Source organism: Passer domesticus, chromosome 8 (genome assembly GCF_036417665.1).
Source record: "Passer domesticus isolate bPasDom1 chromosome 8, bPasDom1.hap1, whole genome shotgun sequence".
NCBI lineage: Eukaryota > Metazoa > Chordata > Aves > Passeriformes > Passeridae > Passer > Passer domesticus.
The window spans coordinates 46,574,007-46,599,846 of record NC_087481.1 but is presented as its reverse complement, the minus strand read 5'-3'; the positions used below and the strand labels follow the sequence as shown (position 1 = coordinate 46,599,846).

General features: G+C 43.4%; 1 protein-coding gene across 6 annotated transcripts in view; it reads right to left on the bottom strand.

The window, feature by feature from the left end:
• NEURL1 (neuralized E3 ubiquitin protein ligase 1) overlaps positions 1-25,840 on the bottom strand; it is a 143,024-nt gene that overhangs the window by 5,619 nt on the left and 111,565 nt on the right. For all 6 annotated transcript variants that reach the window (XM_064431213.1, XM_064431215.1, XM_064431211.1 and 3 more), the window contains exon 4: positions 10,511-11,191. In XM_064431213.1, the coding sequence (XP_064287283.1) occupies positions 10,511-11,191 (681 nt within the window). The remainder of the gene's footprint in view (positions 1-10,510; positions 11,192-25,840) is intronic.

The following is a 25,840-nucleotide window of genomic DNA, read 5'->3' as shown; positions in this document are numbered from 1 at the left end:
CACAGGCCCAGCAGGGGCACAGGGTTCAGCTCGTTCACTGCACACACAAATATGAACACTGAGCAGCTGAACAAGTTTTTCAAGCCTTCCCTCTCCTCCCTACAGCCTGGAGGCATTTCTTCCACTCAGCTGACACACAGCACATTGCATTTCTAACACCAACCTGGTCATTTCATTAAAGGCAAAATGAAGGCTGTTAGGAGTGTTTCTCTTCCTGGACTAATAGGAGAATTTGGAGGTGCCCCAAGTATCTCAGTGTATGAGCTGATGAAGCATGCTGGCAGCAGGGCAAATGGCCTTTCCACAGTGCAGGGAGAGCTCAGCAGTGTAGGAACCATGGTTTTCTCTGGTTGTAGCTGGTCTGAGTCCCAAAATGGCCTTACCCAAGGGCCAGCAGACACCTTGCCAATTCTTCTCCTAATACAAGGCGCAGCTCTTGACTTTTGTCCAGCCTCAGTATAGAGCTTTGTTTAAAACAATCTGAGTTCCCCACCAGACAAGACACATTTCTCCCTTGGTGACAGAATAATCAACATAAGACATGTTACTCATGCTTTAATATATTGCTAGATGGTGTGCAGATATCATGACAAGGAGCATGGAATGAGATCATGAGCAGAGTGGAATGAGTGTGGCCAGCCTGGCTTAACTAAAACCAGATACATGAGCTCAAGGCCAAACATGCTCATTGTGTGCACAGAGTTCCCACCAAGAGCCAGCTTTCAAACCATGACTTAAAAAACTAAATTATTCCAAGTAAATCAACTTAAACATTCTTTCTCTCTCTAAAGTCCCCAGATCAATGGTCTCTGCTGCTAACTTGTCTCATGTTTGATCTCAAACACGTTGGAATCACCCTTAAATAGATTTTGAATCAATTCCATTTGCTGTTTTATCTTTGCAAAGTCCAGTTATTAGCAAAGACCAATGCAGATTGATGCTTTGTCTACACTTCTGTCATTGCTGTGGGAGAAGTGCAAATAAATGAACCTCTGTCCACCACCACAGGAGAGTGTTATGTTTTCAGAAGAGAGCTTTACCATGGAATGTGCTGATGACATCATGCCAGGAAAGGCTGCTAGTATGCTAAAGGTTTGTAATTCAAAATAGTCTGGAAATAGGACCAGAAATAAATGGTATGGTGTTCAATGTGATCAAATACAAAATGCAGCACTTAAGTAGAGATAATCAGCTACCTAAACACAGGACAGGAAATTAGTCCATTCAATTTGAAATACAGACATCCTACAGAAAAAGGCCTGGAAATTGCTGTAGGTCACCAAGATGATCATAAACCAAGAATACCATCCTGTTACCAAAAGGGTGAGCCAATCCAGGGTCATGTGAGGCTGATTAAGGAGGCTGGAGACCCTGTGGTATCTTTGTCCCTGGAAATACTCAAAACTCAACTGGACAAAGTCTTGTGCTACCTTGGAAGTTAGCCCTGCTTTGAGCAGGAGGTTGGATTAGGCAATTCCATGGGGTCCCTTCTGACCTAAAATATTGCATGATTCTATGACTTTTATACGGCAAAATTTTTCACAGCATGATGAATGAAGTAAAGAAACAATCTGTTTCTTTATGTTCTTCGTGAATGTTCTGGGTAAGACAAGAAATCATGGGTTCAGGCTCCTGAGGTGCTAAGGTTGGACATTATGTAGAGAGTGAAGCACTGTAAAGCAATCAGACTGCCCAGAGAGACCATGGCAGCTCCACCACTAGAGCTCTTCCAGGACAGGAAGGTGAAGTAAGTAGTTTCTTGGGATCCCATGCAGCATTTACAATTTTTATGAGAGTAGCTATCTGAATCCATAATTACCCTTTTATAAAACGTCCTGTAACCAAAATACAGCAGCTGTGGCTGTCAGAGATGCCTTTGACTCTCTGTATCTATTGTGGTGAACAGGGTGATTTCCCAGAACACTGCAATCCACTCTCCAGGGCATCTCCTGAGGCTGTCCCAACTTCCAGGCATCTCTCCTAATGGCAGCTATCTGGGGAGAGCTGTACTGCTGGAGGACTTACAATGGTAAGAAGACCAGATACAGTTAATGCTCCCTAAAAATACAGTTTTCAATTAACTCTCCCCGTCAGTTATTTCATAAAAATATTATTTTGACATACATTTCTATAACAATAAAGCAGAATCAGTTGTCTGCCCTCCAGAATCATCCTTTTTTCCCCCCCCTTTGAACCTTCCCCACTTAAACTTTGTTTTTCCTGGCTTACAGGATTCAGTCAGTGAATGCCCACTACTCTACAACTCAAGAGTTCACACAGTTTGATGATCTTCAACATTTTTATGGGCTTTCTTCACCCATAATCATCTTGGCAACTATTCCAGAAGCTTAACTAAACATTGTTCCTAAAAGACAAAGTACTGGAGCCTCCTTCCATAGTTTCTAGGGAAGAATAAAGCCTTATGCAACATAGGAACTTGCCCACATGCTGAGTTTCATGTTGAGCATATTGACAGCCCCTTCTCTTTTATAACACATTAGCTGCATGGATAGGACAGATACTAAAGGTAATTATCAATAGCAATCACAGACTTTCAATGTTATTCCATCCATCCACAGGCCCCAGAGCTTCCAGCACACAGTGGAAAAGGTTAGTACAGCTGTTCAGGTCTGGCTGCAGCATGTTTAAGGGAGTTCAAGCCATCTCTGCACTTCTCATACGTTTCAGTCTAGTGATCACTGGGTACCTGGCAGTCATAGGTGCATTGTATGATGGCATCACTTAGATGCCTTTTAAAACTCTCAACATGATTTCCTTTTGTTAGGAGACAGATTGTTTAAGCATGTCAGCTAAAATTCTTACCCTGTCTCAAAAACTGTTCAATACCCTTTCTCATATTTAACACTCTCAGTGTATCAGGGCCATTTATTTTGTTATCTAAACAGGATCCAGGTTCTTTCAAAAATCTGGCACAAATGTGGGTTCTGAGCTCATGTGAACATCTCCCTTAGGAGGTCTGTCCTGTAATACATGAGCTGCTCTGGAGTGAGGGGGCTGTGACGTTACTGGCACTGGATATTGGATACCAGAGCATCCATGCTCTCTTCAGATTTTCTTGCTTCCAACCACGGCTGCAGGAGAGGCATTCTGTCCCCCAGCCCCACTCAGGTCTTGCCCAACAGGGACTTCTGAATCCATTGTGCTAAAACAAAAGAACAAAGCACCTGTTGCTGCCTGGTTGCATGGTAGTTAAAGATCAACGATAATGTTGGGGAAGGATGTGAGCACATCCATCATTTCTGAATGCTGTAAAATAGATGTATTTACACATCCATTTGTTGTGTTCCCACGGTGATGGGAACAATACTGCCCTGGCCAGAAACCAGAGCTTCCTTCCCCTTGGGCTCAATGGTTTTTGGTCAACCATGCTCTCAGAGCCCAGCCTCAGTGCTGCAGCTCATCTCTGCCTCTCAGGTACATCAGTACCTGGTGACCCACATCAGCTGGTGATCCATGGGCTTTTTTGCATTCAAGCATTTCCTGAAGGACTTAGAAACTGTTCTGAATAGAACAATAACACATTTTGTCCTTCACAGGCCCATGAAAACATAAGGGATTTTGCATTATGCTAAAGAAATGTCCGGAAATAGGTCAAAAAGCAGCCTGGCAGATTTTGCATGCAAAACCATAAGGTCTGTGTTTGCAGATGGGCGTCAGACAACCACTGTTTGAGGAAGTAAAAGTTAGATCCAAACCACATGGAGAACAACAGTTCAGACTTTCATGAGGAACAGAAAAGGAGTGTACTTTATGGCTTTACTGGAGCCTTGCTGTCTGCTGTGTCCAGAAGGGCAGCGGGGCACCAGCACATCCATTACCCTCCTGCAGTCACAGGCACACTCCAGCTAAGCAGGGGAAACATGAGAGCTCCAAATGCCACAGACGTTTTTGATTCAGCAGTTCTCACAGCCCAAACCCAGTGTGCTCCCTGGAAGCAAAGAGCACACAGCAGACTTACAGGGTATCTGTCTCATCCTGACCAGTGAAGTTCAGTGGTCACTCAGCACTTACATCCTGCAAAATCCTCAAGGCATGGAAACCATGCCTTCTGGCTGAATCTGGCTGAACTGAAGTGAAAGAGTCATAGAGTTGGAGCTCCACCTCTCAACCTGAGAAATCCTAGAGCAACAAAGCACGCAGGCACATGCTTACATCAAGAAGAGGTGAAAAAAGAAGCCTGGATTAAGTAGCTAAAACCACAAAAATGAGAGTTGATGCTTTCATCTTGTTTAAGAAAAACAAATCAAGGGTATTTGGGAGACCACAGCAAAGATAGTTCTGTGAGCAGAAGGAAAATTGCTGCCTAACCCAGCACCTCCAAGCTCTGTGCTTTTCCAGGAGGGACAGGTATAAATAGCGTGATAGATGCATACAGGAAACAAATATTTTAACTTTTTCTGGCCAGCACTCTCTGGATTTCCATGGGCACTTCTGGATGCAAAGGGATCTCACAAAGAATCAAAGAAAGAGTTTAGTCTGCTATGTGATTCTCACAGTAGCCAGAATAACTAACTCATGCCATGTTAGATCAAAGAATAGGCAGATATTATCTGTCCTCACAGACAAGTTGCAAGGCAAAGAGGCTGGTATAGAATCCCATATCCTGTATATTTACTGTAGGAAGGCAGAGGTTTTACGAGATAAAGGAAATCTATACCTCACTTACTACTACTACTTACTAGTACTAAGTACTCACTTACTCACTTACTACAAGTACTATTTACTGCAGCCAGTAATTGTTTCTTATACTAATGATGATAATAATTCCTGCTCTTGTCAAGGAGAATGTGCAGAGGACAAGCCATTTGGAAGGCCTGTGGCTGTAGCTGTAGGAGGTGTGTTTGCTTTCCCCAGCCTTTACCCAGACACCAGCTCACACCTCAGAGCACGGGCTGATGTCCTGACCACCTGTGGCAAGTGCAGGTTAATTATGTGTCATGTTTGATGGGATCTTCTGTGTGTGGTACAAAGGTGCCACGAGCAGGTATTAACCCTGACATTGCTGGCACTGACCAGTGGAATGGAAGAAGTCAAGTATTTGACTGCATCCAGCTCTGCAGTTTTCCAAAGCCCAAGTTATAACTTGTCCTCTCTCACACAGCAGCTTCTCTTTGTGCTAACTCTCCTTTGAAACAATGAATACAAAACAAGAGGTGAATGGAGAGCTCTGTGCAGAGCTAGAATCAAGCCCAGCAGTTAAGGATGCTGTATTCTCTTTGCAGCTGTTTCAACTTACCATCAGTAATGTGTACTTCACTGAGAATGAAAGCAAACCATACATGATAGGAGTATTTATGATGAGGCATCAATTAATACAAGTGGATTGCCTTCCAGGAGGCACAGAGAATTAACTCTCCTCCTTCCCCCAGTCTCTAACACCATAAAATACTCTGTACCCTGCAGTGCATAGCAATTCCAGACTGTTAAATGACACACATGTGGGCCCGTAAGATCCCAATCAGCTTAAATTAGGCCATTTTCCATACAAATCAAAACATGGAAGATGGAACTCTGGGGCATATCTAATTGAAAGTCTATTAAAGGAAGAAATTCATTATGTGCATTTCTATGCAACAATGTCTAGGCAGTTATCAGGCTTCTCTTATGCTGTGTTTAACTCAACAATTGCCATGTCACTGGAATGAACCAAGGTGGAGAAGGATCAAAATTCCAAATGGATAATGATCCCCTCAGAGATCAGGAAAAAGGCTGTTTCAAGAAGGGCAGCTCTACCAGGGCTGCTGAGTTTGACCACCAGTAAGAGTCACAATGGGCACGGCTCAGAGTAAGCCTGCCTGTAGCTGGGGCTGGCTGCAGCTGGCAGTCCTTCAGGCTGGCACCAAGGCCACTTCAGATCAAATTTCACTGTTGATTTAAAGAGCCCTTTGCCAGCAAATTGTGTCCCACAGTACTCTGCTGAACTAATTTCCAATTTGGTCTGTTGCCCACTGCTGCTGTCAGAAATCCCGAGGAACTGAGGACACAGAGCTGTTTTTGCTGCAAGTCCCATGTCAGATCTTTCTTCCTCACCCCTTCAGTTTTGAGCATATTGTCCAATTTCAAGAAAGTCTGAAAGAAGAATGCAAACCTCAGCAACAATTGACATCCAAATATTTTTCAGCAGGCAGCCAAGCAGGAGCCTCAGCTCGTGTCCATGGCAAAGGAGGTGGGAAGGTGTCCCAGGTACTGCATTTATCCAGCATGGATGTGAATTCAGACTTACCCACACCAAATGCTGCCTCTTGGGTTGTTTTTTTCATGACTAGGACTGGCTCTTGGCCAGCATTAGGAGACATCCAGAAAGCTGCTATATTGTGCAGCTGTTCTGGTGGGGCTGGAGTTATTGGAGTGCATGGAAAGAAAGGACACAGATAAGTTGGCAACCTGGCTTCATTAGTGTGACTGTTGATGGAACATGTTATTTCACTGCTCAAAAGAAAGCTTCAATGTTATTGGAAAGGATGAAATTCACAAGGGAAACCAAAACCACCAAAAAAAAAAAAAAAAAAAAAGAGAGAGAGAGAAAGCTTAAGGAAGTTGTTTTACTTGCTAGCAATTCAACTCTGAGACAAAAGAAAATTAAAGAATATCCCCAACCATTTGGATCCTCAAACATTAAATATATAAACTTATTGCTGTGATAGCTTCTCCAGACATGAGTCATACATTTTGAAACCTTATGGGGTCAATCAATTTAACTTCATAAATGAATTACACCACCAAAACCTGACCAAAACCAGACCATTGTATCCAGACTGGCTCATTTCAACCTTTCAGAGCTGTCAATAAAACTGTGTGTGAGCTGAAATGCTTACCAGCAAAAGCTGAGAGCAGTAAATCAAATTTAATAGTCTGGTTTTGTTGACTATATAGGAATGATATCTGAAAAAACCAACCCAAGCTTCAACTAATGAAATTCCTAAAGAATACACAAAGACTGTTTCATTTCTACATGCCTAAAGATCTAGGTTTCTGTTTGGTTGTTTTTATGTGCATAATCCCCAGAATTACTAAATTAAGACCAGCACTTAACATATAAAATATTTAGAAGGGCTTCCCTGACAAAAAAAGATCTATTGCATCCCTCAAGAGCTGGTTCCCAGAGTTAATTACCCTCATTTATGTTTAATTTAAATTTGTGTCCATTTCCCAGCAGCTTGATATTTTTTATGCTATTATCTGCTACATTAAAGCGCCCTTCTCCTTCATTTATCTTTCCTCCATGTGGTCAAGTTGCCTTTTAAACTTTTCTTTGAAACAAATTGACTTTCTTCTGCCTCCCCTACAGATGACTCTGGCCTCTCACTGCATTATAGTGGGGCTTGGGTTTAATTTATTTTACTTTTACTGAGATGGCATGAAGAATAATAGTGTTTCCAACCTCATCTTAATTTTCGGCTGCTTTATTTCTCTTACAGCAAATATATTGCCAGTATACGATGCCAGATTGATAAGAGGAAAACAGAAGTCAGAATTCTTTACTATCCAGCTAACCCCACACTGCCCTCCTCTCCTACAGAGTCCTGTAAGATCCCCAGCCTGGGTAGAGATGGTCTCCCCTGACATTAGGAAATAAATGTTGTATCTCCAGCACTGTGAAATAACTGCAGTCAGAAAATGTCAGCTTCTATGGCAAAGTCACAAGCCAGCAGAGACCTGAGCTTGCTCCTGCTCTGCATCAGGACCAAATAAATAATGTCCAGTCATGAAATACAGAATCCAGTGATAGACACCCAGAGTCAACTTGTTCTCCAAGTCAAAACCAAACCTTCTCTGGGTGCAAGAGTGGCTGTCCATTCTCCAAACAAAACTGAAAAGCTGAAGAAGCAAACCCAGCAACTTTAATTTCATTTATAGTCAGCTGTAGTGCTGATATTCCTTTAACACTGTTTAATGTTGCTTTGGTTAATCTCATAATGGTGTGCCCCAGAAATAGAATGACATCTGCCATTTAGGATAGGTTTGGTACAATTATGCCTTTTGCAATATTTGCGTCTCATTTCTTTCAAGGATATGTAACTTCACTTTTTCTATTTAAACTAGAAAAAGATGACTATAAATGTCTTCTGCTGTGATATAAAGCTCAAATTACAAGAGACAGATCTCACAAAATTACTCTTGTTTGCATTCTGAAGATGGAGCATGTCATTAGAAAGATGAACACTTTACATTCTTCTTACATTTTCTAATATTATAATGACACATATTATGGCAAGCACCATCATCTGTTCCACTGCAGTGCAAACAGTGCACATCATCTCCCTAATAAAACTTCAATAGTTAGAGTTGGGAGTTCATAATTTTCTTTGCCTTCTGTCAAGATATTGCTGATCCATGTAATTACTGCAGTTGCAGAGGTGCAGTTGGGACAGCATCAGTGCTTTTCTCTGGGCAGCTGTACTACACTGACGTTGTACTGATACAGGGACTGCACTGCTCCCAGCATTGTTATACTGGAAATATAGGTATGAAAAGCTCCATTTGTATTTTAATGCCTGTTAAAAACTACAGGCAAGCTCCAATTCCATAGCATTTAACTCAAAGAGACAGCAGCTTGCTGCCCAAGCTGATGTGGACAAAGTTGTACACTCAGCAGGGTCCTACCCTTTCCTTGAAAGAGGCAAGGTCAGCAAGTCCAGCTCTTTTCACTTACACACTAAGGAACAATAGCCCATTTTTAGGCTCTTTTCCAGTGACCAAGACTAAAAAAGCCTGTCATAGTGACAAACACAAGTAGTGAGGGGTTTTCCAACTCTGCACATTTCATTTCATGCATACAAGTGTAGATTTATCTAAAACATGCACTGGGGATGTACTGGTTTGGGCTGAACTTGTGATCAAGCAAGGAGGACATTTGCAGGCCATGCACAGCAGGAGGTTTACACAGGAGGTCTGTGCTCATGTCCATGCTCTGTCAAATTCAGTATGAGGATGTGATTCTGTCCCTCTGGGGAGACACATCCTTGCTGCCCTGTTTCAGAGCTCATTGCAAACAGGCTGCTTGCTCTGTGCCAAACTGCCAGAATTAGTGATCTCATATGAAAGGAAGCACTGGTTGATGATTTAGTTTTACCAGCAGCTCAATGACCTAAGTATGTTTTTCTCCTAACGTACACAGGAGCATTTAATCTCCTGCTTTACTGTGCTCTGTTTGACTTCACCTACCATTATCACAATGACATGCTGGTGGAGAGCAGAGCAAACCATGGATTATGTACAGTACCCACATCAAATGTAATCAGGCTGAATTAGCAGGGATTGAGTCTCGGGCTCCTGGAAATAAATTGCAGTATTACATTTGTCTTCTGTGAGCCTTTAACAGCCACAAAACACTCACAGCACAGGCCTGTGGTCAACTTCAAACAAATTATACAAGGCATTTCATACTGTGATTAAGGTGAACTGGACCCTGCAGACAGATGTGTGTGTTCACAATTTATCTTCAAATACTGTCTATAAATCCTAAAAAAAGGAGGTGTTGGTTGCTCTTGAGTTTGATGGAGAGGCAGGTTGTTGGGGTTTATTTTTGCTCTTAGGTATGAGCAAGATTTGAAGCAAAATGGAATATAGCTATACTTAAAGTTATATAACAGTATAAAAAGAAAGGAGCATTTTTTAATCGTCTTCATTTAGAGGGGTACCAGGAATTACATCATGTTCTCAGAATCCATTTTTTACTGTCTGACACCCATAGCAGCAGAACCATGATATGGTACAAATTAATGATTGAACACACCCTATACTTGGTCTAATATACACACACGAGAAAGTAAATTTGATCCTGAGAAATGTTATTTCAAAGCTTTTCTCTCCACACCTTCCAACTGTGACTTGCAGCATTTCAATGAAGTATGTCAGCTAAAAGAGCTGAAAAAACAGCAAAAATACCAAGAGGCCAGCTCTTCAGAGATCTATAAACCTGTGTGAGCTACACTGCCTTAAAAAGGGCTGGAGGACAAGGAAACCTTTCTCCTGTTGAGACGGTCAGTGTCATGCTCAGTGAACCACTGGGTTTCCTCTCTGCTCGCTGGCTCACATACAAGCCTGGGGAAAGCAAGGGCACCCCTCTTTTGGGAGTCCATCATCCCAGATATCTACCACACAGAAAAGGGCATCAGATCTCTTTTGTCCTGCTGGCTATGCCTTACATTAGCTCAGCCCAAAGCATCTCACCTCTGCCCTCTTTGCTTCTCCTAGGTCAGTGATGACTCATCTGTACTTTAATGGAGGTCCCTGAGGCTTAATTAATTATCTGAAAAGCTCTTTGAGACCATCATGTGAAGGGTGTTACAGAAGTGCAAGGAGGTTAAGTCTTGTAACTCATACTCATATGCTATGTTTGCGCCTTTGCATTTTTTTTTCATTCTATAAAACCAAAATTTGTACCTCATCCTAGAGCAGGGAGGGAGCCGGTCACTCCCTCTCCCACGATGTGCCCCCCTCCTCGCTTTCCTGTGCACAAGGTTTGGAAAAAGGGGGTCCAACATACCCAGCAATCGAATTTGCATGATGGCGCCGTGCAAAACGAAGAACATCCAGAGGGGCTGGGAACAGTCCGCGCACACCTGCATGCCAACGCCGGCACCGTTGTGGCTCAAGTGCAGCTCACCATCAGAATTCACCATAAACCCCAGGATGTCTCCGCTCTGGAGGGGCACCAGCACTCGGCAGATGGCCCAGAACTCCTTTCGGTCGACCAGGGATTCGGGGTTATAGGGGAGGTCACTGGGGCGCAGGGAGCTGGGGTCGCAGGACGTCACCCCGTAGGAGAGCGTCCCCGTGCGCACGGCGTTGGACTTGTTGATTTTGACAAAAATGGTCTCGTTGATCCGGAGGGGCCTGCTGGTGAACACCAAAGTCCTCTCCTCCCGGGCGTGCTCCAGGCGGGCCACGGTCTGGTCGTCGAGGATTTTGACGTGGGGTCCCCGGAGGTGGTGGAAGCGGAGGTCGCTCTCCAGCTGGGACGGGAGGAGGTGGGAGTGCTGGGAGTTGAGGGAGTTCTGCGGGATGGGGCAGGTGGTGGCCGTGACGTGGAAGGCGTCCTCCTGCAGGTTGAGGTCACACAGGCTGACCGAGAGGCGCGTGTCCTCGGTGTCGCGCCGCAGCGAGGGCCGGCGGATGGCCGTGAAGGAGCGGGGCCGCAGGCAGTCGGGGGGGATGATTTCACTGTCTGTGGGAGACAGAAAACAAAAAAGGGGTCAGTTTCGGAGAAAATTAAAACGTCCAGGAGCTTGAAAAAATACAGGTTTGCCCGGTATGTTTAAAAGGGAGAATCAGAGACCTGCCACCATTAATAAATTTTCCCCTTTGAAATATGGGAGCAGAGTATCATAAAATGTATCTGCAATCAATTGCTGTTCTTGTACTTTTCCCACCAGCAACAACATTTCCAGCTTCTGAGCAGGCAGACTCAAAATCAATGGCAAGAATTGCCCAAGGGAGGCTCTCCTTGGAGAGGGAAAGCAAAGGATAAATATCTGAAATACATCCTCAACATACCAATCAATATCTATGCAGGCTCAAAGTTTTCATGCCCTCTTTATTGTCTACAGTAATTCTCACAGACTTATGAAATAAATATCTAGCTACATTTTTTTTATTTTAAAGAAATTGCTATGTTCAGCTCTATATTAATCACCATATGAAATTTAATTAACATTTCTGTCTATAGCTAATCATTAGTGTCCTGGTTCTCACTGCAGATCAGTATGGATAGTGCAGAATTTGACATTATGCTGGTTTTTAGAAATACAATACAATCATTTATTATTTCCAAGCCAAATAATTAAAATTCAAATCCACAGACATAAAACTAAGAAAGATGATGCTCAGACATTCAAATCCACCAGTGGAAACAAAATTGAACCTTATCTTCTTTGTTAGTATCACCTGCTGCTTCAAGAATTAATCAATTTTCTATTTTCTGAGGAACATACTCCCCTGTCTTTAATGCTGAAATTACTTATATTTACCACATCCTTAGCTGTGCTATTGTCTTAGAAATTTTAAAGAACAATATACTGAAAAAACCCTTTCATTTAAAAATTACAAAGAAAGCTGAGATAATGCAAAAATTTATTTTTATGTCCAACTTTCTGACCTCTGAGAAGCATGAGGAGACCACTTGTGTGAAAATTGAGTATGTGGGAAACTCCTGGGATGGTGTGAGAAGCTGTGACCCAATTGGACTGAAGTCTGTTGTGGCTTTGAGCCCAGGTCCAAATAGCAGGAGGTGACACCACCCCACACAACACAAAGCAACACACCAGACCCCAGGGTGGGACGTGCTGCAAACACAGCACAAGGTGGAACAAGGGGAAGAGGCAAAGCTGTCCCTAAGGCACATGCTAGGCCCTTGCAGTGGACACCTCTTGCACCCACATATGCTTGGGATTTTCTTTATGACAACAAAGAGCAGGACATCAGGTTATCTGAGGACTTTCCTAATGGGATGTACTCTCTCCCAGTACACCACAGTAGTAGCTCTGTACTGGTATGCCAAGGAATAATGCCAGCTACTGAGTAACCAACTTCTCCTGCAATATCTGTGGTCTGACTAAGAGCCTTTCCTGTCCTCCTCTTCTGGGAGTCCTGACAAGAGCACACCCACACAAGGTTTGGCTTCAGTAGAGCTCTTTGCTTTGCTTAAACTGGATTATTCCAGGCTCCTCTTTAAATAAACTGCTATTACAAGGCAAGCAGAGTCCTAAAATAAAAATGGGCTTTGTTTCTCGTATTTGATTTTCTGCATACTGATATTTCAGCCTCTCAGAAGTTAATTGAAGAAAAGGAGGAATAAATAAAATCAGAAATTACCCCAAGTAATCTAGAAGTGGGTCGCATTAATGCTTTGAAATATTTGGGCTAGCATTTGCATTCCAAGTGCTCCTGCTGGATAGCACTGGACTTATTTTATCCTCCTTTAGCTGGAAACCTACATAGGAGAACAAATTAATACTGGCAGCTGATGACAATCCTTTTGTGTAGGTGAATGGATAGAGACCTTTCTGAATAGGAACAGAAGGTCCTCTCTATTTTATTCCCTGTAACTATGCATGTGCAGCCTGGCTGACAACTGTGATGTGTGGGTAGCTTGCAGCCAGGGTTTTGAAACAGCTTGTTTTCCACCAGGATGCTTGCATTTCCCTTTGGCTGCTGGACAGAATATCTTTTTCCATCTGAAAAGAGGTTAAGAGAGATGGAATTCTACAGACAAGAGACATGGCAGTGATAGCAAACCAGGGTTACATATCCAACTGTTTTACTTAAATCCCCCAGTGGCTCAGATGCATGGCCACCTAAGGAACAAAATGTCTCTAGCATATAGAAGCAACTGTGACACTTAGTTCATTAATGTTTGCAAATAACCATGGAAGAAAGGATTGCAGTTTACTGGCTTCTGAAGTATGTTTGTGAAAATTTAGAGATGAGTCTCTAAGAGATGCTGGCCTGCATTGCAAAATATCCAGCCAAAGGGAAAAAAAATCCCATGGAATATAAATCAAAACAAAAGTGGGAATAATCTTTTGGGGTAGTAGGTAGGTTGGAAGAAATGTGGAATGTCATTTACCCACAATAACTGATGATGGCCAAGAGCTGTGAAAGAACAAATCTGGTGAGATGTGGAACAAATGAGGTGACTTTGACCACTTTCTTTCAGAAGAAGATGCCCAAGAATTAGTTGTTTTCTTCCTTTAAAGCCTCAGTTCTCACTTTTTAAACACAGACCAAACCAGTCATGCTGAATACAGATTTAAGCTCTTCATGCTAGAGTGGCCCATTACACAGCCTTAGCCCTGCAGAACATTTACAAGTGATCTTTAATGCCTACAAAGGAGAAACTCCTTTGTTCAGGAGCATTTATATTTACAGAGGCAAATCTGGGGGACACATCAAAAAGACTGAAAGACTTCATGTGATGAGACTGTAAGACACAAAATGGGTCCAACAGCCCATTACCAAGGACCACCCAGCCTGAAGAATTTAGAATTCATTCATCTCTTCATTAAACATCCAAGGCTATAAATTTTCTTGTATAAGACAGTTGGCAGTGTTACTTTGGGAAAAGTCAATTGATGAGAGATCTCCTTGGGTGAGAATAGATGGACTTGTGCAGACCACAGCTGTCCCCAAGCCACCAGAGCAAGCATTAACACCACCAGCAGCTGGCCTTGACCATGGCAGCTCAGTGGAGCTGGCTGCCCAGGTAGCTTTCCAGAGAGGTTTTGCTGAGCTCTGCATCAGTGCAGTTACGATGTTATTTCTGGATTTTGAGACTTACAGTTTCTGGTAGCAGTACAGACAAAGTGGAAAGGATTTCTACTAAATACAGATTTTCTGCTCCTCAGTTGGAGAATCTGAGACACTGAATTTAAATGATGCCTATCTTTACAAATGCCTCTGTATTTTTTCTAGCTTTAAGAAAAAGGTAAGGAAGAGTAATTAATTTATCTAAGTAGAAATGAAGGACACTTGAGCAGTTCAGCCGCCTTCTGTTTTCTTCTCCTCTTTAGTGGGGTTCATCTGCAAAATTTAGCTTCTCAGCAGGTGATTCCTTACACAGAAAAATAATTTCAAGTATCTTCCACATATGAGAGCTTCAAAGCTTTCCATTTTCCAGCTCAGAGGGCATGGAAGAACTTCCCACTTTGTGCAAGCTCAATGCAACTGCAGCAGCACTCTAAAAGAGCTTTTACAAGGAGCTGGTGAGCAGACAGATGCAGCTGAAATCACTGCACTCAGATCAAAAGTATTTCACTACTACCTTTCTTTTGAGCTACTGCCAAATGTTGTCTTTTCAAAATAATTTATTTCCTTAAACATATGTTATGTTAATATGTAGAATACATACATTATCTCTATAATATATAGAGATCACATACATGCAAATTGAATACACCAGCATGTACAGATCATCTCAGCCCCACACATGCCCAAAGGGAATGTGTTGCTGTCAGACTGTCAAATCATCATTTCCCTCCTCTTTTTCTTTTTCAGTGCTGTCTGTTACTGCCTGAAGGCTTAACTTTCCAAGGTCATGAGCAGCCAGTATTCTGACACCTGTAAAGGATCTAAGACAGCAGAGCAAACTCAGCTGGATGCACACACAGGCTGGAAACTCAGTCTGTGTTTAACTGCAGCTCAAGGGACACAGACCTCCTCTTAATCAGTTTCCTGAGATTGGTGCAATCCTATGACCTCCATGAATTGTAATTCTTCAGAGTCTGAGGTCTGCAACCAGTCTCCAGAATGAGCTATGGAATACCTAGTGTAAATAAACCAAGTTTTGACTCTTATTACTACAAAAAAAACCCTTATAATTTGGGGAATCAGACCATTCTGTGAGAACCTTAAGAACATAGCCCATTTCTAATAAGCCTCCCTCCCAGGAGAGAAAAATGCTGAGAAGTCAAGGAAGTGCCTAGTGATTCCTTGCATCTGGAGAACATTTCTCTCCCCACTACTAAACCAAGAGTAAGAAATTGGCAAGGCCAGAATTTTGCTGGTATGATGCCTCCCTTTCCATGTGAAAACTCATGGTTTTCCTTCCTTCTGTGCTTTGCTTTACTTTTCACAAGTGCAATTTTCTTCTCTTAATCCTTCACTTCACTGGGTAATGGTATTTTCAGTGAGGACTGATGCTCATGGTATAATTTCCATGACCAAGGAACCTCAGGGGTACTAAGCTACCAAAAGACACATTGAGGTCAGCGGCCCCTGTAAGAATATTCTGTGTAAACCTGCACCTGCAAAAGGATGCATACTGTACTGTTCCCACCACCCATGAGTGGCTGCATTCCCACTCAGGAGAGCAGATGGAGGCTCTTTTTCCCACCACCAGCTCTACCTGTCACAAGGAGTTACCCAGGGAGGACGGCTGCCCTTTCAACACCTGTAACCTTGCAGTGGCTCCTCTGTGGTCTGCAAAAGCATTATGCACCAAACAGCCCATTTGGCAGGATTTTGACGTTGCAGAGAGAGGTGTTTGAAATATGAGGCAGAGACACCACGCTGTAAAACAGCATCACACTCAAGGGCAATTGGGGAAAGCAACCAGTCGTAAGATAAGAAATAAACCTATGCTTCTGGGAACCTTCTGTCTCTCCCAGGCTGGAACTGCCCACCGTGGCAGTGCATTATTAATCTCAGCTCAGCTGCCTGGTGTTGTGCTGTGGCAGTCACTGCCGCCTCACTGGCTTAGTCCTGGCAAGATGATGTGCAGTGCTGGGGGGCTGCCATGCTACACTGCAGAGTGGCCAGAACAATTTCTGTATGTTGTTTATAGCTCAACTTATTATATACTTTAAGGTGACTGAGGGTTGAAAATATGGTAAAATGGAAACAACTTATATTCTAATTTATCCCTCCTAAAGTAAGGATGGAGATCACTGCAGCTGGTGGCAAAGAGTAATATCTATTCTCAAACTCCTTTCGTTGCCAGCTTGCCTGATGTGTGTATGGCATCCAGCCCACAGCATCACTTCCAGTGGAAAGAAAAAATGCATTTGTGACTGGGTCTGGGAGGAGGACAATTCTGTAGCCCTGGGTTCAAAATCCACCCAAATTAATGGGTAACTGGAAGAAGATTTTCATGGTGCCTGCTGTACTCATGGTGTAAAGACATCCTCATCACCACAGGATTCTTTGCTCTAGGCTCCCTCAGTTTCTGCCATGTGCATCCTAGCTGCTTTGTTGTAGCAGGAGGAGCTATTCAAGCAGGAGAGTAAAAATCATCCTTACTTAAAATAAACACAGGAGAAAAACTGAGAAGTGAAGAATGCTGAGGCCCTGCTCACGGTTGTTAAGAGGCAAAGCTCCACTCACAGAGCATGTCTAAAGTGCTTTTCCCTGCTGGCCATGTGAGAGGAGACACTTACAGAACTATTTGTTTTTCTGCAAACTCTTACTCTCCATGTGAGGTCTGGAGAGGAGACTGGGATCTGCCACGCTCAGCACAACGCTGCAGAGACCCATGCTCCTGGATGGCTCCTTCTGCTCTGATGCTACACACAGGTTCTCCCCTTACTGCTTGTACTGTTAAATGGTGAATTTATATAACCCCAGACCACTCCATTGTGTTTATTTCTCATAAACCATCAGGCGCCAGAATGCAGCTTCTCGGACCATACAATGAAACCACTTTCAGAGCATTATTGTAGCATGTGGGAGGCAAATGTTTAAAATCCCTCAAAGGAATGATTCAGACTAAAAATCTCTTTTGCCATATACTTAGGAATTCACTTTTACAAAGTACATTTCTCTTTATGAACAACTGAGAAACCAAACTGCCTGAGTTATTGCCTCTGATCAACCATTTCTTATTGAAAACACCCACATCAAATCAAGGACATCAGTCAAAATCTACTTACACAATATCTTGCTGTATGCATTTCACTACTTCATTGACAGTGTAAATATCCTGTTTCAAATGGAGATGCTCCCATTTGCTCACTGCTCTGGCTCCTTTCTTTGCAAAACTACAGCCATCAGACAATACCACTTGTACCAGCTATTTATGGAAGATGCCAGGCTGCTCTTTAAGAGACAGTAAAATCTGCTCTGGGGCAAACTGCATCTGAGATCACAGCCCAGCTGCTGGGCTCTGCAGCAGAAGACACTCCTCACCATGTAAACAGAAAGGATATATAAGAGGTAAGTGGCAGGCAGGAAGAATTACTGCTCTTATTTTATAGACTGGAAACTGTGGGATGGATTGAGCAGTCCAGAGGGATAGATGGTTCCTCTGACAGAACTCTTAAGTGAAGCCCCTTAGGGTTTAGCTAGTGCACAACAAAACCATTCCATTTTCCATGGTACACGCTCTCATTTCCTAATCCTAATCAATGCATTATTCTCTATCTGCTGCTCCTCTGCTTCTGTGTGCAGGTTGCTCTTCTCACCTCAAAAGTCAACCTCCTTGGGACTCCTCATCCACTACAGATCCCAGTGGCCAGGGTGGAAACCACCATTCCAGAATTTCTCCTTCCCCAACACACCAATTTGGGATCACTGCACAGTCAGCAGTGGAGAGCAAACACACATTTCATGTGCATCCACGTGGTAAAAACAGGAGTTAATTGCTACAAGGAAATATTGGCTTCCTGCCCACTGCAACCTGGGAGGCAAATTACCTGGTATTTCATATCAGCCATTTTCACTGCAGGAGTGGCAGGTATTTAAATCACTCGAGTCCATTTGCATGCCTGTGACCAACACAGTGCTAATCAACTTTCTGACAAGATACTCAGATGGTTTTTCCAATATTGATGGAAGCATTTGAGAGAATTTCTACAATAACCAAGGGGCAGAAGTCAAAGCTCAAGCCAAGGGTTACAAAGAGTCCCAAGCAAAAGTTCTTCTGTGGGAGAAATAATTCATATTTACACTAAAAATTGTTACCAGATTTTAAAGCTGGTTTACAAAAGAAAGCAGATCATTCATCCTGTGGAACCAGTTGCAAGGCTACAAACATCTGCCACTTTAACAGACATGACTGGAAATCAACAGCGCTTACGTTCATCTCCCTGGACTCATCTTTGCTTTGTGTTTGCATTTACTTGGATAAAAACCAGCATTTCTTTACAGGCATTTTGGGAGACACTGAGCACTAAAACTATTTGGTTTGCATGACTCAGTTTTGGAGAGGTGATAAAACATGGGATGGAAGAGAATAAACCTAGTCTTTAGCTTTACCAACAGCTAAGTCTTTGATAAATAAATTATGCAGATCTGGTAGCTTCCTGTGGCCATTTAGCACCAAATCCTGCTTTTATACCATCAGGCAGCTGGTGTCCTGCCAAATAAATCTCAGGAAAACCCTTGGGACCTGTTCACTTTTCCAAGAACACAAATATGACCTTGGTTTACTGAGACTTTCACAAATTTCTTGTCATGGGTTGTCAATGCTGTACCAATGATACAGACAAAATATCATAACAAAACAAAACAGAAAAAAACAAACAAACAATCTGGCTTATAAAATGTGAGCTCATGTGCTGCCAGTTTCCAAGTTGAAATATTCAGAAAGGGAAAATAAAAATCCCTGAGCTTTAGAAAATTGTGGCTGCTTTTAAGCCAGAGTGAGCAATTGCAGTTCCCAGGCCAGCTTAGTAATTGAACTGATCATCTGCATATTCTTCAATAAAATCTAAGGAATGAAAGCATAGAGTCTTATACATGGACTGATAAATTGTAGTTTTGGGGTGTTTATTATCTAATAAAGTGCTCTGAACCAGTCTGGTTTATAGCAAATATTCATACAATTCTGCCTAACATCTGTAAGCATGTCAAATTGATTTGCACATGTGAAACAGCACAAAGAACATAACTCACCTCATAAAACCAAAATAAATTACTGTTCTCCTTAGAAAATATGAATGTTCTGAAAGAGTCTGACAGTAGGTTATGGAGAACAAACTTCCATATGTGTGTTACAGTTCTGCATTTGTTTTCTTTTCCACAAAAGCTGATGCTCAGAGAGAGTCTGCAGGGTATTGGCAACATCTGTGTTACAAACAACACATTTGAGTTTCATTCAGGCTTTTCATTTGGGGTAAATTCATCCTTCCCAGCCAGCAGTTTTGAAGACTGACAAACATCCTTCAGGATGAAGATGTGCTATCCACTGCCACAGCCACCTCTGGATATTGGCTCCTCCTGGTCTGATTCCCTTTATTGTGTTCATGGCTTTTCTAACTCCCCTTAAAATCAGAGAAATATGGTTTGAACAGAAACCACATGCCCTGGGTTTTGTGGAGACAACCTAGGTCCTGTTACTCACCCCCTTAATCCATCCCTGACTCACATATGAAGTCTCTGAACTTCACTCCCACCCCAATCAATGGTTTTCAGCTCCATGACCCAGGCCTCCTAGACCCTGTGATCAATTATTATTATCCCTTTTGGAAACCACAGCAAAATAATCATCACTGTTACCATACCAATATTGTTTTAATCTCAGTCCTGCCTCTCTCTCTGTAGGGTGACCCACACTTCCATTTCTTTTGACTATTTCTATAGATGGAAAGCCTTTTTCACTTGTTTTAATTACCTGTAATAAACTTAATTCTCCCAGGAGACTGTCAATTGCCACTTTATCTTATGTTTTCTGATCTTATAATGTAAATTTCTCTGTAGAAAAGCTCTGGGTTTGTTTGTTGTTTTATTTTTTAACCTTTTTTTATGGGAAATTAGGGCAATAATTACAAGTTCTTATTGTCCAATAACTTTATAGAACTGTCTTCTCATAGCTCTGACTCTGTTGCTTACTCCTGGCACTATTATCCTTTCTACCCTCCTGTCCCCCTAGGAATTTTGACCCTCTTATTTCACCTACTCAGGTAGGAACACAAGTGCATGCAGTGTTTACCCCACAACTTTACCTCAACGTGCTCTGCCACAGATTGCTCTGAGCCCTCCCACAAGCCCATTTCAAACCTTATGTTACAGTGCAAACGTTTCCATAGCATCTCAGTGCTCACAGCCAATTCCCAAGCTGCTTCAGACACATTCCCTCACCCCCTGAATCACCTGACAGCAAGTTTCTCCAAAACAAGCATTTTCTGCCTCCTTCCCATTTGTCATCCTCCCTTGCTGCATCGATCCTTTTCTACTCATTTCCATTTACCCCTGCAGCCAAGGAATGATGGCTCCTTCTGCAGCTTCTCCCCACATTTCCCAGAGTCACCTCCTGCCCTCACTGATGGCTTTGCAAACAGCTGCCGAGGGAGAACTCAGCCCAGAACAACCAGCTCCTACCTGTCAGGGTCCCTCCAAGGGTCAGCATTTTATCCAGCACCATTGAACTGATGAAATGCCATTGGGGAAAAATCAATTCCTTAGGAATCCCAGGAGCCTGGGCATCACAAGGATTTTGCTGCTAACTCACCTACCTTTTAGGGCTAAAAGCACAGTTTCTACTAAAGATGCAGCCTGTGAAATGCACTAATAATACATAATATTTCATAGCCTGCCTGAAGAAAAAACAAAATTAATTGTGAAGATACAGTATTTCAGGCTAACCTGAAACAGAGTGTTCAGCTTATGTTGCTTCCTTTTATAAAAGCAAATGAATATTGGATCAAGAGCTTCTCCAGTTGGTTTCTGAGGCTTGTTTGGAAATCACTGTTGCCAGTGATTTTTCAAGATTAAAATGTTATTTCAAGACTCAACATTGAAATATAGAATTTTGAAAATAGTGAAAGAAAACAGCTCGAGTTTGCCAAAAGTATTTCAATTTTTCAACCATGACTAACTAAGTTTACAGATATCTCTCCTCCTCCAAGCTGGATCCTCATCTAAAGATCCAACAAACATATATCTGAAAGAATGCACATAGTGCTATTTGTCCAGAATATTTTATTTGTTTAAATTCATTTTAATATCTCTTTCTTGGAGAATTTCCACCCATAATTCAACATGAAGGAGCTCTCAAAAAATTTCTGACCCATTTTCCAGATGTACAAAATGACAGTACAGCCATTACACACCACGCACCCCACTCCTGCTCCAGAGCTGGTGGAGTCTGGAGGATGCACTGTCACAGCTGTGCATGGAAGCAGCAAATCAAGGCCTTGTTTGATGAGCTTGTTTTAAAATAGCACAATTTCTGCTGTCTGCAGCAAATCAGAAAAGTTCTGTATGTGTTTAGGCATGTTCCATGTCAACACAGCACTGCAACATACACTTCCTCCAAACAAGTATTTATATCCCACTGAAGGCAACAGGATGTGCACATAAGCATATCAGCAGCCCCAAACCAGGAGCACAGGGTAAGGCTTAAAAACTGCATTCCACAGAACAAAAAAAATTCTTTGCTAAGCTATACTTCCCATCTGTACCCTTGCATTGTGCCAGTGGAGAGAACAGCAAAGGAGAGTTCCTAAGCCTGGATCCTCCACTCTAGCTGTTCCTGCTGGACAAAATTATGGGGGAAGGAGGGAAGGAGTCCATGCTCACTTCCCCCATGGTACACAAATGAAAAGGTCATCTCTTTTACAAATTATTCATATATTTTGTCATGGCAAATTTATTTAAAAATTATTTTGATACCCTGATCTAAAGGAACTAAAGAGCTGAATCTTGCTACCAGAGCTTCAGCCAACTCCTTAACAAGTAAAAGACACGTGTCACTATCACCTACCCCAGAAAAAGGCTTCATTGCCTCTCAGTAAAGATAATTTGAATGCACAGATTATAGGATCCACTTCATCCACAGATCATTCATCCACTTGTCCAGTTTTAATCTGTTAACCAATCTGGTAACCAATATAGGGATGACTCTCCCAAATTCAAGAATTTCTCATCCCATTAGTAGACTCATTTCTCTTCAGCTTCTGCCTTCCTCAGCATCAACGTTTAAAGCAATATTTGGTGAGAATGTTATTGTGAACTTTTCTACACCTACTCTGAACTGTTGTAGGGGACTATCAAACCCTTGCTACATAATAAAAAACATTGCAGCATGATGTGCCTGCATCAACTGAAATGTCATCATCAACACCAGTAATGCCTTGCTCAAAGGAACCTGGGACTGATCCCAGGGCTGTGTGGGACCTGGATATTAGAGCAAAAATACTTCTTCCCACTGTGCTCCTGAAGACTGAAAAGACTTCAAGCCCACTGTTGCTGGAACTAAAACAACTAGGACTTTATAACTGTCTTTGTTTTCGAGCACAGATGTAGTCCAGTGATGAGAGCAAGAGCCCGAATAATTCACATTAAAACCCATTCCCACCCATCATAGTGAGGTCCTGGGAAGGCACACAGCTAAACCTGGAAAAGCATTTCTGAAGGCAGCTAAAGCAGAGGATGTGGTCAAATTCTCCTGCTATCTAAAACAGAGAAGAAAGGGTTACTACTTGCTGTATTTCTGTTCTGTAACGTTTTTTCATGTCAAAGTATGCAAAAGAAAAAAAAAAAGGAAAAAAAAAAAGGGAAGAAATCCCAACAAGGCACAGAGATGATTTATGCTCAGGAAGAAGTAGATGGCCATGTGCAGAAAGAGCCTCAGGAAGCTGTGCACACTCTGCTCCAGCCCAGGAGAAGCCATGTCCCCTTTGCTCTGTGCCCACAGAAGACACAGAGCACCCAGACAGTGGTTGCCATAGCCACCCCTTTATGTTCCAGAGTCAAGTTTCCCACTGCACAGAAAGATTATTTATAAGGTGGCTTAGGTGTGCCTTGTGCCTGACAGTTAAAAATGGGAAGTCCCATCCCAGGGGAGTTTATAGCCCTTATTAGACATAACACAGTGAGAGGGTACAATAAACACAGGGAAGAGGGTCAGGGCAAGATGCTGAGATGCTGCCTCTGTGCCCTGCCAGCTCTTTATTCTTCCTATTAAACACTGAGAGGGCTCTGCATCCCTGCTCATTTTTGCAAACATCCTGCTGGTCTGTTATACTACAGCTGCTCAGCCCTGGCTGGGATGGTTCCACAGCTTCTCCAGGCCAAGCTGAGCCCTCCACCCTGGAGCTAGCAGCCCTTCTGAAGAGCTGTGAAGTCCAAGAAATCCCTCCTGGCTGAGTATCCCTCCCTCCACCAAGACACAGTGCTGAACATGCAGGTCCTGCTCCATGCTGCCAACAGGAAAATGGGCTGCTCTTGGCAGTCCAACAATTTCCAATGGGGTCTGGCATCTCGGGGAAAATGGGGACAGCATTTAGTCCCCAGAGTGGCATGGAGAAGTCATGGGGCTCATCAGGACTGCTGAAGTAGGCAAAGAGACCTGAGTTACAGAGACTCCAAGTCACTACAGCCTTGTCCCCACACCCAACACATCCACTGCTGCTAGCAGGGGGCAGAGTGACAGCACTGAGAACAGAAATAGTGTCTGTCTGCTGTCTGACAGCCAGCACAGTGCATCTGGGATGCTGCATCCTGCTGGGAGAGGCGAGGGTCACCCCGAGCTGCAGGCTCTGCCCTCCGGCTCTGCCACATCAGCTCTGTCTCAGCTGGAAGAGCTGCCACAGCAGAAAAACTGCCCTGTCTGCACAGAAGTGAACAGGGACTGCCACCATGGCCCAAATCTGCAGGAATAGTGATAAATGACAGCTTTGCTACCCACTGCATTTCAGTGATTCGTCCTGCCAGAAGCATTTCAGTCAGGAAGATGCTGCAGTCGCCCATGGTCTCACAGGCTCAGGCAATGCCAATTCTTTCTTGAGTGAGTTTTGCAGTACTTTGAGAATTCATGCTTGTGAGCAACATGAAGCAAACATAATTTAGTAAGGAAACAAATAACAGGATAGCTGCTCGGTTCACTTTTACATCTACAAAAAACAAAACAACTATGGGATGACCAGAATTTTTAACCACAGGAGAAGCTGCTCACACAGTGGCTTTGCTGGGGCACAGAGAGCTGCAGCACCTGGGTGCAAGTCAGAGGGACAGCGTGGCTCATGTGCCTGCCTCACCCTGCCCACTGCTACATCAACCGTGCCAGAAGCTCCCTAAAGGCTGTAATTAGAAGACATCATTCTTCATCTCTGCCCCCAGGAGGAGAGGCACCTCTACATTTATGTCAGGATGTCAACAGTTGCCCATGCCCCAGAAGCCAGTTTTGGGAGGTGAGTCTCAGCTCTGGGTGTCAGGGTGGTCCTCTCCAGAGGCACCAATGCTCTGTCAGGGTTCATGGTCCATTTGAAATGAGCCATCCCAAAGTAACATCCAGAGTCTACTTTCCCCACCACTCAGCCCTCTGGGAAACCCTCTTCTTCCCAGAAATTTGACATTTCTTAATCTTGGCTTGTTTTCCAGGTCAGCAGCCTTGTTCCCCAGCACTCCCAGCCATTCAGCAAAGGCGTGTCAAATGCTGTCACTGTCTCTGTGCCTGTTTGCCATCCTGCTGAGCACGCCTGCTCCGTGGGCAGCTGGAGGCAGAGCCTGGGAGCAGCTCCTCTGACAGCAGCCACACACACACACACTCAGGGTACGCTCTGCCACTGTGGTACCTGCCAAAACACCTCAAAGCCATTCCCAGCACACATAGTGCTGGTCCCAGAAGCTGGCAGGAGGGGAATGATTCAAGGAACAAGGAAACCAGGCATGGCCAGGACTGCCCACTGAGCCCTGCAGGCTCCATCCATTTAGCTCCCTGGCCATCCCAGTGCCACACCCATGGCTGTGCCTTGACTGCCTGCACTGCACAGCCACCTCTGCTTTGCTGGAGACTGCAACCCCCACAGCTGAATTCAAGGCTGGGCAATCCAGCACCATCAAGGAAAAGGATCAGCATGGTGCCAGACAACATTCACTGCAAAAATTGACACCACTGCAATGAGAGCACCCAAACCTCAGCCTGCCAGATCTGAGGCAGGGCTGCACTGGGCTTGACTGCTTTCTCAAAACTACAAAATAAGGTATTTTGCCATAAATTAATTGCCCTCAATTAACTGTCACCATTAGCCCAGGCAAACCTCATTGTGTCAAGCCATCTAACTCTGCCGTGTTGTAGATCCAGGGAACTCTCCTGCCCCCAGAACTTCTTAGGTGATTAAAAAAGGGTCACTTTTTCCCAAAAGAGAACAAGGCACCTGTGAATCCATGTGCCTAAGCATTTCCTATCATCAAACTTCATTTCATCCCTAGACTGAATGCAAAGCTTAAGCTGCAATTTAAAGCAAGGACCATTTCTGCCTTGCAGCAGCTCAGCAACATCATCAGTTTTCCCCATGCACATGGGAGTGTAAATGCTCATAACTATTCAGCTGGTTCTGTGGTTTTACATTGAAAATATGTTGCTATGGAGAGCACAGCACGGAACGTGCAGCTACCACAAGGCACCATCACGAGCAGCCCACAGCTTCTGCTGATATTT